Genomic DNA, 13,727 nt, shown 5'->3' with positions numbered 1-13,727 from the left:
AACAAAACCCACGTTCCCCGTCTTTCTGTGCTGGGTGCTTTCTCTAGACAATGTTTATGAATCCAAGGTAGAACCTAGCAGGAAAGGCTGCCTGTACTTCCCAAGCCACACTTTGGGGAACAGGCAGAGCTCTGGGGGCAAGTGAACCAGGATTCCTGTGATGCCCGGTACACAGCAGGTGGCAATGGCTGCTGAAGAAAGGAACTACAGTTTCACCCTCCTTACAAGTTCGTGCAGCTCAGTGCCCGCAGGGAGCCGTGGTACAACAACAATAGGTATATATACAGTGAGCATGAGAGGTTCTCTCCTGAGGGGCCATGAGCCCCTATGGAGCCCCATCAGACACTGAGTACAGAAAGGTGAACTGATTGCACATCTCAAGCTGAGCTGCCATTGGGGCTGAGGCCTTTGTACATCGCATCGGGTTATTCAGCACTGTAAACCTCAGAGTTATAGGTCTCCCTGCTGGGGCATATGTCAGGCAACCTGGGCAAAGTAGCCTCCTCCACAACCAGGACTCAGCCACAGAATCCCTGCCTATAGCATGTAAGGAATACCAGAATGTTTCATTCTAAATGTCTTTTTTTTTTTTTTTTCCTTTTTTGTAGTGCAGGTGTTTGAGCCCAGGGCTTTGGGGATCCTAGGCAAGCACCCTACCACTGCGCTATATCCCTAGCCTGAGATGACACCTTTGAGCATCCTCATGGGCATCTCCCTCGCCCAGTTAATGATAGTATATGGACTCAAACCTGACATGAACCCTGTCACTCAGCTAGGCCACGCTTGCTTGCTTACAAGGCAGCAGCAATATGGGGTCATAACCTCTTGGGCCTTGTGTGCCCAAGTGAAAGGGGCTGGTGAGAGAGGTCTTACTCCTGAGCCCTGGTCTCTGCCAACTCTAGTCTACCTGGGCCCAGGCCAGAGTGGAACCTCTCCAAAAGAACAGTACACGTAGCCTAGGCTGAGGAAAAGCTACTAGAAGCGACCCAGCCTGAATGTACATCCAAGGCCCAGATCTGGCTCTCTGCAGATTTGAAAGCGGGTCAAAGCTGGATGGTCAAAATCCTAACCTGGGTGCCTGGCTGATATGGAGGGTGCTGGTATAAACACATTAGACTTTATTTTTTGGTTTTTTGAGACAAGGTTTCTCTGTGTAGCCCTGGCTGTCCTGGAACTCACTCTGTAGACCAGGCTGGCCTCGAACTCAGAAATCTGCCTGCCTCTGCCTCCCAAGTGCTGGGATTAAAGGCGTGTACTGCCACCACCACCCGGCTCACATTAGACTCTTGATAACCTGCCCAAGTAGCTAGGGCTCGAGATCCCAATCGTGATTACCCAAGGCTCTCTAGGTCTTCACTGGGGAGGCTGAGGATTTAGATGGTCAGATGGGCCCTAGTGTGCACAGATGGAGTCTGCTACCTGAGCCCCAGTTCCGTTGCTCCATGCTTTCCCTCAGCTTTTGAGATTTATGCAGATTTTTGACTGGGATGTTAGTCATGGCTCCAAGGAGCTATACTCTTGGACTTACATGGAAATCACTTTTGGATACGTCACCCAAAGCTCTGCCCATTGCTAAGCTGTTGCACCCACTTCCCTTCTCCACTTCATGTTTTCAAGGCTTGGACTAGGAGACATGAAGATAAGGAAAGAGGACCAGAACAAGGGCTCAGGACGGTATTCCTGCAAAGGCATAGTGCCCCTCCTCAAGACTCAGGTGCCTTAGCTCTAGATGGCCAGCAGTAATCTGAATCCACAGTTGGAGAGAGCAGCAGAGTGATACAAAATACAGACATTCCTTTGAGCCTCTTCTCCTGCAACCTGGGCTGTCCAACGATAGGTCCTCAGCCACACCTTTGGCAATTCCAGGTGGATGAGTTTAGGGGGAAGGCTGGTGCAGGAAGAACCCTTGGGGTTAGGGGTTGACTCTAAGGCACTGCAGAGTTCCCAGATGGTTGCAAGGGCTAATGACTTGTTTCCAGGTAGATCAGATTGCCCTGGAGCTAGACAAAGTGCTTTGTGGTTGGTCCTGCCCATTGGTCAAGCCAAATCCAAACACTTGCCAACCTCATGAATAGAAGACCTATCCAGAATGGAGTTTTTAAAGGGGGGGGGGACTAAAAATCCAAATAAGACAGAATTTGCTATACTCTCTGCTGCATCCAAAAACCTCACCAAACACTAGCTTCCATTTTTCCCTTCCCGCTCTCTTGTGAGTGCACCACCTCAGGCCAGGCACTGGAGCCTGGGCTTTGATCCAGCACCATGAGGACCTGCAGTTATCAGAGCAAGGGCAAGAGAGCCCAGAGACCACCTCACCCTGCCAGCACTCATGGGTCCCCAGGAAGAGCATCTTTCCAAACAGGTTTAATGTGTTTTTAAAACAAAACCAAGGGCTTCCCCACTGAGATGAGACCAGGTAGCACCAGAGAAGATGAAACAGCAGCAGCCTCATCCAGTGCACATTGAGGCAGGTGTGTGTGTGTGTGTGTGTGTGTGTGTGTGCGCGCGCGCGCGCGCGCGCGCGCGCGTGTGCCTCATAGGGGCCAGAATGGAAGTACAGTCAACTGTTGTCCAGTAGGTGCTGTGCTTGTGTGCCCACATGTGCCTACCCAGGGAAGAACATTTGCTTCTTTGAGCTACTGCCCCAGGACCCCGTGGCTCATGGGGCAGCTCATCCTTTACTAATAGAACTCCTCCAAGCTGGGCTGAGCTTGAATCCCCGGACCTCTACCGTGGACTACCAGGGAGAAAAGGTGAAAGATGGCAGACTACATATGCCCTCTCTCTCCCAGTGCGGCAAGAAAAAGGCCACTGGGCCAAGGGAGTCACACACCATCATCAGAAGTTGCTGCTGAGGGGCTGATGCCCCCAAGCCTCCGTGCCATGGTGATGAGGGAACGTAGCTGCACGAGCCTCAGCGGCCCCACTTCTCTGGGATCCTGGCTCTCCAGCCACCTCAGAGCTGTCTCTAGTCCCCAAACAGCTTCCCCAGCAGTAGGTACCAACACTCCTCCTTGCTCAGTGGCCTCTTCCTCCTCCTCTCCAGGCCCTATGCTAGAGGGCAGGCTAGCTGGGGATGGAGGAGCTGCAGGGGCCACCTCTTCTCTGCAGCCCTCAGGGAGACCTCCATCATCATCCAGATGTAGCCACTCGGCCACCTCTTCAGGTGCCAGGCGCTTGTAAGCCAGAGCTGCGAGATGTGTGAGGTCGCTGAGCACCCTGCTGTGTTCAGCAGTCTCCTCTACCTGGTGGGCCGGCTGCTGCCCAGGCTCAAAGGCTGCTCGCAGACCCAGCAGCCAGCAGCGCTCTATGCTGCCTGCCTGGACCAAGTCCCAAGAGAGGCCAGCCAGGTAGAGCATGTCCTTGAGCATGAAGCTTCTCATGAAGTCCAGAGGGGAGCCACTGGCACAAGACACAGCAAGCCTCAAGAGCTCCCGTTTGTACAAATGCTTGAAGGCTGCCACCACGCCATGCTCCAACGGTGCAGGGATGTGTGCTCGGCTGTTGCCCTTGGATAAGAAGAGCACTCGAACCGCACCATCAGGTGTTTGAAGTTCCTCTGGGGACCCAAGGAGCTCAGGTTGGCACTGCCTGGGAGTCTCCTCGCTCTCCTCTAGGGCAGGCATCCTAGTGGCCCAACTTGGACAGGGTGGATGGGCCACCAGCAGCACAGCCTTCTGTTGCAGGCAGCTTCGGCGCAGGTAGCGCTTGACGCCAGGGACGAATTCCTCGAAGAACCAGCCCCGAAGAAGCGGGCGACTGAGCCAGGCATCTGGACTGTAGCGGTAGGAGGCCGGGAACTTGTCCTGGTTGTGGTGACGCAGGCTGGGTGGGTCCGGTAGCTGCCCGATGACTAGTGGTTTCAGCTTGTGGCTGCCCGTCAGGTTGGCGGCCAGCAGTACTGTCACTCGGTCGGTGCGCCAGCGTCGGCTGCACCCACCAGGCTCCCTCGAGTCCCCAGTGCCCGGAGTGGAGGCCTGCTCCGGAAGTAACCTCCAATAGAGACCAGTAACGTTAGCATTGTAGATCTGCTCGTCTCCATAGCCGCCCTCGGAGTGGGGTAGAGTGGCAGACGCGCCGTCAGGTAGGAGACCGGCGCCCGAGGGCTGCGCTGGCTCCTCTTTGACAGGCGCGGGGCCTGCGGCCGGGGGCTCAGCCTCACCATAGATGCGCTGGCTAGAGATGCCATGGCGCTTCTGCCAGCGCCAAAACCAGCCGTGGCTAGCCTTGAAGGTACACTCGGGGCCGTAGATCTGGCGAGCAAAGGCCTCAGCCTGCGCTTGGATAACTGGCCCGGACAGCGGCACACCGTGCTGGCGCAAGGTGAGGAACCATGAGTAGACGGCGCGGTCGATCTCCTCCTCGTTGGCCAGACGCATCTTCTTGCGCTGCGTGCCCACTTCTCCACCTAGCTGGTCCAAAAACCAGCGCAGCTTGGGCTCGTCCTTGAGCCAGCCGCGCAGAGTACCGCCTGGCACGCCGAAGTCGCGGCACACGCTGGCCTGCCGCTCGCCGCCCTTGACGCGCTCGATGGCTTGCAGCTTATCTTTGATTGAGTAGGCCTTGCGGAAAGTCATCTTCACGGCCACCCGGGGCCGCGGCCCGGGCGCTGGGGGCGGCGGGCGCGCCGTGGAACCCGGGCCGGGCGCCGGCGATCGCGGCGGCTCAGCAAGGCACCGTGGCGGGGGAAGACGAGCGCGATGAGGGACCGGGTGCAGGGCTGGGCCGGCTGGAGGGCTCGCGGGGTACATGGCGTCGGCGCCAGGGACCACCCGGGAAAGCGAGCCTGACACCCCGCGCGGGCCGCTCGGGGCGGGGCTCGGGGGCGGGGCTGCCCGGGTCCCTCCCTTTTGTCTCGCCAGCCCTGCAAGCACGGGACCGCAAGTCCTGCCCCTCCGCCTCGTGGCGCCTGCGCCCGGTCTGGCCTTGGGCGCGTCACCAGCGCATGCGCACACCAACTCCTAGTCGGGCGGCTCCACTCTTCGGGCTGCGGAGGGGTGCGGCGTGTTGGGAGATCCGGTTCTCGGCTCCTAGCGACAACTCTTAAGGTGAAGCGCGGCCCTCGAGGTAGCTGTCTCCTTGATTCTACCATGCTGGTTCCTGCACGCATAGTGATGCATGCTCCGAGGGCAAGGCAGCGCGTGCCCAGGGTTGTGTCCCCCGCCGCGCCTTTCGTGGTCTGTGCCGCTGCGTTTTCCGGGAGCTGCGCGGTCTCCCTCCCTCTCCTTTGCAGTCCTGAGCTCGCGGTCCCAGCTTTTGGTTGCTGCGTCCTTGGCAGGCGTGTGAGTACCCCGGGCCCCGCCTCAAGGAGCGCACGTGCGGCCGAGGCCTGGAGTGCCCGGGCCCGCGCCGTTAGGGTTGGCTCCAGTGGGTCAGGGCGGGCTGCACGCGGGCCTCTGGGCCTGTGTGGAGGCAGGCCGCTGGCCACATGGTTGCCAGATTTCTGAGCGCTGCTTCAGGCTGGCCGCGCAGCGGCTCGGCACGGCCTTGAGTGACACGGTTGCCTGCTGTCGCTCGGGCTCCGGAACTTTGGGGGCCGGCGTTCGTCTGCCCCAGCTCTTGCCAACGCCCTCCTAGGTCCTTGCGGCTAAGCACTGAGGGCCTGAGCTCTAGGCATAGAGGGAGGTTGCTTCGGGTGTAGACTGGTGGAACTTATACGGTCCACGGACATAGGATAGAAAACAGGGCACGTGGTGCCGATTGGCTCAAAAGTAACTGGGCTGGCTCTACTAACTGGTTTGAATAAGATGGTCTGGGCAGCTTTCTTGGGAAAGGGGCGTTGAAGGGTACGGTCGCCCCTTTTCTGATACATGAGCTTTCCAATACGTGAGCGCTCTCTCCAGGCATCATGGTTTTCTAGAGTGAACGGCTACCTTGCAGCAAAAGAACTTGGTGAAGCTAATGTTGGGGTGCTACACTCGAGGATGCTTCTGAATTGGCCCTGTCACTCAGGGATAACTGGGTCTTGGGCGGATTATCGTGGATGAAGCAAAGGACGGATGAGACAGGACCACCGAGTGCCCTCTAAGCCAATCCCATGGGGCAGCAGAGTCAAGAGGAAGAAGTCAAAGGGACAAGGAGCCCCCTCCCAGGCTCTGTGATGGCCAGTTCATCATGAACCTCCTCTCGGACTGTGGGAGAACTCAGCAAACAGTTGCAGAGTTGGCAGCGGGAGCCATTTAGACTTTGTTGCCTGGGCTTTGCTCTGCGTGGCTTTCTGTCCTCAGGAGGAGGCTGCTGCAGGGTTGTCCTCCGGGGCTTATCTTTTGGATAGGTGAGGCTCCGTGGTTTAGTGCAGATGAGGCAAAAGTGCTTGAGAGGGCTTGATAGTCAGCAAGAAGTGACACTTGGAGGGGTGTGGGTAGGAGATGCTGGCATTGAGCATTTCTTCTGTGCCAGGGATGCTGTGTGCCTACTGAAGGTTGGAGTCATTGAGACTATTGTGTGAAACCCGGGTGCTGGAACATGCCTCGGTGTCCAGCTCCACACATCGCTTGACGCAGCAGATTCGGGTGGTTATGCCAATCAGAGCCTTAATTTTCCTTCCTGTGTCTAAGATGGCACACAGCCAGCACCCCCACCCCCTTAAGTGTGAGGTATGGTACAGATATTATCAGGTGTAAAGAAAGAGCTGAGAAAACAAGCTGTCTAGCAAAGTCCCAAGGGTGTCAGGTCAGGGTACCGTCAGCTGGAACAGAAACAGAGCCAGCAAACAGTGGCATTTGGGGTAAGGAGATTGGGGGGCTACCTGAGTTTAGACTGGAATGACAGCATTAGCCTCTGGGTCTCAAGGTGGGCAGTGTTTCTGAGTAGGGCTGGGGTATCCCAGAGACAGAGAAGCAGGGTGGGAGCTTGGAGATTAAGAGCTTAACCCATGAAAAAGAGATCAAGGCACCACTCCTGTGCCAATAGGCGCCACTCCTCGCTGCAGCGTGGCTACCCCACTGCGTGTGGCCATTGTGACTAAAAAGCTAGTCTTTGCTCCTGAGTCCCCTTCACATTCCAAGTGTTGCCAGCTGCCCCTTTGAACACCAGACACATAAAGAGCCCCCCTCCCCCACGGGCAGCACTGATTCACAGACACGGGCCAGGTGAGCTGAGAGGATGCTGCTGTTGGGGGTGAGGGGATACAAGCTGAACTTTCTGGCAGACCAGTTCCCTACCCACCTTGCTCATCTCTACTCCTGTGGAGGACAGACAATATTGGGAGCCCATCACTATCAAGCCAGAGAAGGTGACATGCTACCTCCCAGTGTCCAGAGGGCAGAGGGCGTGGGCTCAGAAAGCCAGCTTTTCTGTGGACTTTTTTTTTTTTTTCTCATTTCCAGCCCTTGGAACCCTCTTGGTGTTTGGTACTGCAATGGGGCACAGCAGTGACATGTCCTTTCTTATCTTCCTCGGGGTCCAGTTCTCAAGCCAGAGGCTGCTGCCTGGCCCAGATTGGCAGAAGTTAGGAGAGCCCGGAACACCTGTGCGCTCCTTTTACAGAGCAGTTGTTGCTCAGCCCTCAGAGTCTGCAGCTAGAAGACTAGTACAAGTTTCTTGTGAGTGGAGGAGGTCTGGGTGCTGGGCTGCATGGCCATGCCTGGCAGTGTTGTATCTCCAGACCCATCAGGCCATGTCTGACACTTGAGCTGCCTGCACCGGGGCCCCAAGAGCTCAGGCATGAACTCTCTAGCTGACCTAAGGTGACCAGGTCCTTGGGTCTTGTATCCTGGAGTCCAGCCTCTGACTGGGAACAGGGCAGGGCCTGTTTAGGCCACTTCTGTCTAGGTCCTTTTTTGGGCCTGCTTCTCTGGAAGCTTGCTTTCTCTCTGGTACTTCAGTCTCTTCAGCATGTTCCTGCTATGGCCTAGATTAAAGCCTCAGGAGGAAGAAGGCCAACCCTGTGTAGGGATGTGGGGACCGACAAACCTGACCTGTGCGGGTTTGAGACACTCACTGCTACTTGTTTCCAGGCTGGTTTTTCCTGGACAGCTGCAGGTTTGCATGTATGTGTCCTCCAGAGAAGCAGTGGAGTTCAGGTATGCCCAAGTCTGGGTGCAAACTGGCTAAAGTTCTCAACCTGTTGTGTACCTTTAGGGAAAGCAGGCTGGGGAAGACCTTATCCCTTGGGAGCCTTTGCTGCTGCTTCTACTACTACTACTACTACTACTACTACTACTACTACTACTACTACTACTATTACTGTCTTGGGGTGGCACCCCAATCTGCTTGGTCTCTATGTCACCAACACAAAGGTGGCATCATTTCTGTGTTAGGCCCCAGAAATATACACTGGGGCCTGGTGGCAGCAGAGACCCAGAGCTTAGAGGTGTCTGGACCTCGAGCACATGGTCCCAAAGCCCTGTCACTGAAGGAGAGAGGCTGGGTTTCCTTCACAGCTGAGGGAGCATCTGTGCTAGCTCACCTACAGGAGCTCAGAAGAGGGTGGGGCCAGGCAGCTTCCGTGGTAGTCTCTGCTTGTTTCTTAGATAATAGGAACCCTAAGAGCTCCATATCAAGGGCTAATGGAAGAGTGTTACCTCTCACGTTTGAGGACTTAGGCAGCCACCTGGGATTCGGTGGTGATACATAGCATTTTATCTTCTTTTGCCGTGCCATCTTGACAGACAGCTTCTAAAAGGCTGCCCAAGCTGGGCAGTGGTGGTGCACGCCTTTAATCCCAGCACTTGGGAGGCAGAGGCAGGCGGATTTCTGAGTTCGAGGCTAGCCTGGTCTACAGAGGGAGTTCCAGAACATCCGGGGCTACACAGAGAAACCCAGTCTCTAAAAAACAAAAAACAAAAAAAGGCTGCCCAAGCTGCTGTCTGGCATGGATGGCCTTTCCCACCGCTCTAACCTTGCTGCTTTTCCTTCATGCTGTCCTAGGAGGCCAAAGCAAAAGTAAGTACACCTACACAGCGCCCTGTATCTCCCTTCACCTGAGCCAAGGAGCCCCCAGCCATTGCCTGGTCTGAGGGAGGCATACCTATGCAGAGCTGAGCTCGCTGGAACAGGGCAGTGGTGTGGTTAGTTTGTTCTGGTGGCAAGTAGGCACCCATGTGGCCCTGGCACCAAGCAGGTCAGCACCTAGCTCTCTGCCCTATGGAGAAGCTGTAGCCAAACATCAATATGTGGCCTGAGGAAGTACCTAGTTTCTGTGACCCTGTTCTGCCCCGTAGGGAGGTGGATGGGGGAGCATTGGAAGCAGCTATATCTGTTTCCTTCAGGAGGGTTTCTATAGTCTTAAGTTGGGGGTGGGGAGGAGCAGGTTAGTGGGCATTGCTGAAGGGAGTGGGGGAGTGGGGATAAACCCAGACCTGTAGTAAATACTCCAGGAGAACCGAGAGCCAGTCATGTCCTGCTGTGATGGCATGTACTGCCCCCTGGTGACAGTGGGTGATGTCACAATGCTCTGCCTCCTGGGATCCCCCTCTGTCCCTGCTCCTGCCCCTGCTACTTGGCCTTGGTAAGTGAGGGGGTGGCCTAGAGACCTCTCTACCTTGGGCCTCTGTGGCTCCTGGTCCCTGCTCCTCACAGTGAGAGAGCTTGGATGGATTGCACTAAAGAACTTTAGCTCTCACTTAGAGGTAGGCTTCCTGGCAAGACAGGAAGAGTTTTCTGAGTTCCTCCACATGGGCGAGGTTTAGATAGCTTACACTCTTCCAGTCAAGTGCTTTGTTGGGTGTGTTAGGAAAAGGCCCTAGACAGGATTGCTGTCCAGCCAAAGGGTATCCTTGCACTGCATGAATGCCCAGCAGATGACCTGGGTCTGTTACTACAGACTTAACAGAAGAGGCATAAGAGCAGCATCTGTACCCTTGGTCCTCAAATGTTAGATGAGTCCAGACTACAAGAATTTTGATAGGGTTTCCCTTCTAGGGCAGTGCCGCTCTGAGAGCACTTACTTGCGGCCTTCTGGGCTGGCTGGTAGAGCCTGGAGCCTGCCCTTTCTGTGGAGCCACATCTGGCTTCAGGAGTGGTAAAGGCAAGTCCTGCCTCTCTGGTTGCTGCTGTGTGCTCAGAGCCACATCCTGCTGAGGGAACTGAAAGTCATGTAGCCTTTGAGGTAACACCACAAAGGTCTAGTGAGGAAGCTGAGGTCCTGAGACAAGAGTCTTGTCCACTGGTGACAGGAACAAATAAGATACAGTGTCCCGATAGTGAGGGCCCTGCGATGACCCTGTAGTTCAGATGGCTCCAGAGATGTAGTCTGGTGGCCACCTGATGTAGTGTCACCTTTAGATTAAGGATCTCTGGTGGTGGTGGTGATGTGCGTGTAGTCTCTGCTGCTGACAGCCCCCTTTCTAAAACTCTTTTGCCCCTGTACACTGGTCTGTATAGGATAGTTGTATGGCCAAGGTAGGTGCAGGTGACTTTCTAGGATGCCCTGCTTGCTGGTGCTCCATCCACCTGGGCACTCACAAGTCCTTGTCAGTGAACTAGAAACCTTAGCCACCTCAAGGAGGTGCCAGGTTCAACATATGCCAAACACAAACTTAGCTAGGCTGTTTGATTTCACATAAGCCGTGAAATATTTCTTGCTCTAAGTGAGCATAGAACATCTCTTAGAATGTTTATACTAAAACAAAACAAAAAAATCAAAGCTGCAAAACACCCCTACTGATTATTTATATTAAAGTCCACTGTTAATGAGTACAGCTATTTGTTTTATTTGGCACCCTAGCTGGGGGCCCCCTGAGAAAAGGTGTCTGGTGAATTTGAAGGTGTTGTTTAGATCCCTTTCTGAAACTATTGAGCTTACTGGATAGCATAGGCAAAATTCATAGTACTAAGATGTGGATGTATGCATATATTTGTATGCTGTTTTTGACTCACAAAAGTTCCTTGTATGGATTTGACTTTTGTGCCCTTGCATGTCATCTGGTGAAGCCCCTTTGGTGGCTGGCCCTTTTCCTTTCCCTAGGCCTCCCTGCCCACCTTTGCCTGCTCCTCTGAGGAGGGGAAGGGAGGCAGGTGCCTCTACTGTGTTGCAACTGCCTTCTTGTGCTTGCTTTTTAATGCTGCGCCCGAAGATGAGGAGTGGGAAGGCCTCTTGTGCGCTGGAGACCGTCTGGGAGGACAAGCACAAGTATGAGGAAGCCGAGCGGCACTTCCATGAGCATGAGGCCACACAAGCCGCCGCCACCTCTGTCCATCAGCTCCTGGACGAAGTGCCAGCTGTGAACGGGCCCAGCCAGGAGGACACGGAGGACACCGATGAGACAGAGACTCCCAACACCAGCAGCAGGAGTGATCCTAGGAAGAGCCACGAGTGCAAGAAGCCGTTACAGAAAAAGAGGAAGCGCTCCCCGAAAAGTTGGCTTGGTCAGGCGGACCTGGCCCTTGTGGGCCTCTCTGCTGACCATGTATGGTTGGACAAGCCACTCTTCGACCAGGCAGAAAGCTCCTACCGCCAGAGGCTGGCAGATGTAGCCGCCCAAGCAGCCCAGCCACCTGCTCTGACCCCTCGGGGGCCCTGTACACATGGAAGCCATGTGGCATGCCACCATGTGATCTGGGGAATCTGGGTCAACAAGTCTTGCTTTGATCAAGCTGAGCGGGCTTTTGTAGAGTGTTCTCAGTCCTTGCTGCTGGCTGCAGAGGGGAGCCGTAGGCAGGGGACTCCTGACACGGGCCAGCAGGTTGTCACTCCTGACCTGGCCTCTGCCTGCCAGCCTTGTCCACCAGCCAATGGCCAGCCTCCTCTGGGCAGCCTGCAGGCATTGGTGCGAGAGGTGTGGCTGGAAAAGCCCCGGTATGATGCAGCTGAGAGGGGCTTCTATGAGGCCCTATTTGATGGTCACCCCCCAGGGAAAGTGCGCCTGCAGGAACGAGCCAGTCAGGCCGAGGGTACCCGGAGGGGCCGCAGAGACCGTCGGAGCCGCAATAATGTAGGAAACAAGCGAGCTGGGTCAAAACGGGCAGAGGGGGAGGCTCCTTCTGCCTTGCCCTACTGGTACTTCCTACACAAGGACGCAGAGGCCCCCTGGCTCAGCAAGCCAACCTACGACAGCGCTGAGTGCCGCCACCATGCCGCTGAGGCCCTGCGCATAGCCTGGCGCCTAGAAGCTGCCTCCCTGGCTCACCGACCCACGCCCCGTTCTGGCCCATCCATGTCCAGCCTGAGACCCAAGTAGGAGAAATATGGCTGCAGGTGTTGGGATTGACTTAGGCTACAAAAACAGAGGCAGTTGCCTCTAGGCTGGGGTTCTTCATACTCCCCTGTGTAGAGTTAGTATGGGCACCTTTAGTGCTCTGTCCTTGAAGGTTATAGAATTTGGAGTTGTGTTGGTGGGGAAAGGGGTTAAAGGGCACAAGAGACAGGGTAAATGGGAAACCTTGTAACTGGGTCTGGCACCCGATAGGTCTTGATACCCATAGCCAAGATTATAGCATATGCCCATTGAGGTAAGGTGGGCATTAGATCCAAGAGCACATGTCTGGTCTGGCGGCCTCTGAAGGATGCTTGTCCTTTTTGGCCACCCTGTGGGAAAAGAAAGCTGCCTAGCTCCAGGCCTCCAAGGGATCTTGCTCCAACACAGGTGGAGTTCTAAGACTGGTCTCTGAAGGCCAAGGAATGACTGACTGTGACCATCAGAAGTGGTCTCCTAGGTAGATAAGTGTAATGAATAAACACCGAGGGGACAGAAGTGGTCAGGGGAAGGAAGTAGATGGTCCCAGGTCTCCTGAGAAGTAACACCAATCTGGGGCGGTGAGGGAGGAATGGGAAGAGCCATTCCCTGGGGATCTCTATGTCTTGTCTGCCACCTCCCTACCCTGTGTTCACTAATGTGTCCCAGGGAAGGGAAGCAGTGTCAAGCCTGTATTCTGCTAAGAAGACACTTAGGATAGGCTAGTGGTGGCCTGAGGCCTTCCACACAGAAAATTGGCAGAGTGAGATTGGGTGGGTCTATCACACTTGGCAGGAAGGGCAGGATAGTGAATGGAGGGCTCTGTGGGCACCTTGCATACCCTGACTCCCATACTGTGCCGGGTATAGGGGCTGCAGGGTGGGGCATTTCTGCAGAAGCATAGTGAGCTGGACTCTGGTCTTGGTATTCACAGAGCTTTTATTGTATCCTTGTTTTATTTTCTTTTCACCATCTTTATTAAAAACAGATAAGTACTAAAAGTACTTATATAAAAGTACTATATCATATTGAGAGAATAATAAATACTGCATACTGGGATAACATTTTTATGGAAAGTAACTTTAGGGAACAAAGTGGGCTTGTTCATTTACAAATCTGATTGGCTAAAGGGTGGATATGGCTGGCTGTTGGCCTTCCAGCTGAGCTGCTTTTGCTCTGTAGCCGCTAGTATGGGTTAGACTGTATTAGTTGGATTGTATGGTTAGAAAACTCAGGGCCCAAGGACTTGCCTAGGGACCAGCACTCACCCAGGCCCTGGTAGGGGAGCCCACTTTGGTGAAGGAAGGGCTGTTGACTCTCCTTTTGTGTGTGGAAGGGGCTGGTGTTGAATTGAGAACTGTCTGGTCATAGGCTGCAGCAAGGTAGTTGATGACCCAACCAGGGCTGTGAGCTGGCCCAGCGTGTGATAGTCTTTGAGGTGTCTGGTTCTTTACCTCTGACCTGTTGAGAGTGCTCAGGCTGTGGAGGCCTGGAGCCTGTGGGATGGTGAAGCCAGAGGTTGACCCTAGCTAGGCTGACCTAGCCACTCTTTCCCATCTCAGCAGAAAAATGGCTACAAACTTCCTAGTGCACGAGAAGATCTGGTTTGAC

The 13,727-nt window shown here is 54.9% G+C and overlaps 2 protein-coding genes across 2 annotated transcripts in view; one reads left to right on the top strand and one right to left on the bottom strand.

The window, feature by feature from the left end:
* Nucleotides 1-2,344: 2,344 nt before the first annotated feature.
* On the bottom strand, nucleotides 2,345-4,932 carry Tigd5 (tigger transposable element derived 5). Its single transcript, XM_031346460.1, has one exon. It carries the CDS (start codon nucleotides 4,749-4,751, stop codon nucleotides 2,826-2,828), a length of 1,926 nt encoding a protein of 641 aa, XP_031202320.1. The 5' UTR covers nucleotides 4,752-4,932; the 3' UTR covers nucleotides 2,345-2,825.
* Nucleotides 4,933-5,177: 245 nt separating this feature from the next.
* Nucleotides 5,178-13,727, top strand: part of Eef1d (eukaryotic translation elongation factor 1 delta) — a 15,869-nt gene continuing 7,319 nt past the window's right edge. The window contains exons 1-4 of the mRNA XM_031359353.1: nucleotides 5,178-5,282; nucleotides 8,872-8,886; nucleotides 11,019-12,118; nucleotides 13,679-13,721. Coding sequence (XP_031215213.1) covers nucleotides 11,019-12,118; nucleotides 13,679-13,721 — 1,143 coding nt within the window. The 5' untranslated portion in view covers nucleotides 5,178-5,282; nucleotides 8,872-8,886. The remainder of the gene's footprint in view (nucleotides 5,283-8,871; nucleotides 8,887-11,018; nucleotides 12,119-13,678; nucleotides 13,722-13,727) is intronic.

Source organism: Mastomys coucha, unplaced genomic scaffold (genome assembly GCF_008632895.1).
Source record: "Mastomys coucha isolate ucsf_1 unplaced genomic scaffold, UCSF_Mcou_1 pScaffold11, whole genome shotgun sequence".
In the NCBI taxonomy this organism is placed as follows: Eukaryota; Metazoa; Chordata; class Mammalia; order Rodentia; family Muridae; genus Mastomys; species Mastomys coucha.
The sequence above is the reverse complement of the archived record's forward strand: the minus strand, read 5'-3'. Positions and strand labels throughout refer to the sequence as shown.

Coding starts and splice junctions, on each gene's coding strand:
- Tigd5 (XM_031346460.1), bottom strand. CDS start 4,751: ATGTACCCCGCGAGCCCTCCAGCCGGCCCAGCCCTGCACCCGGTCCCT.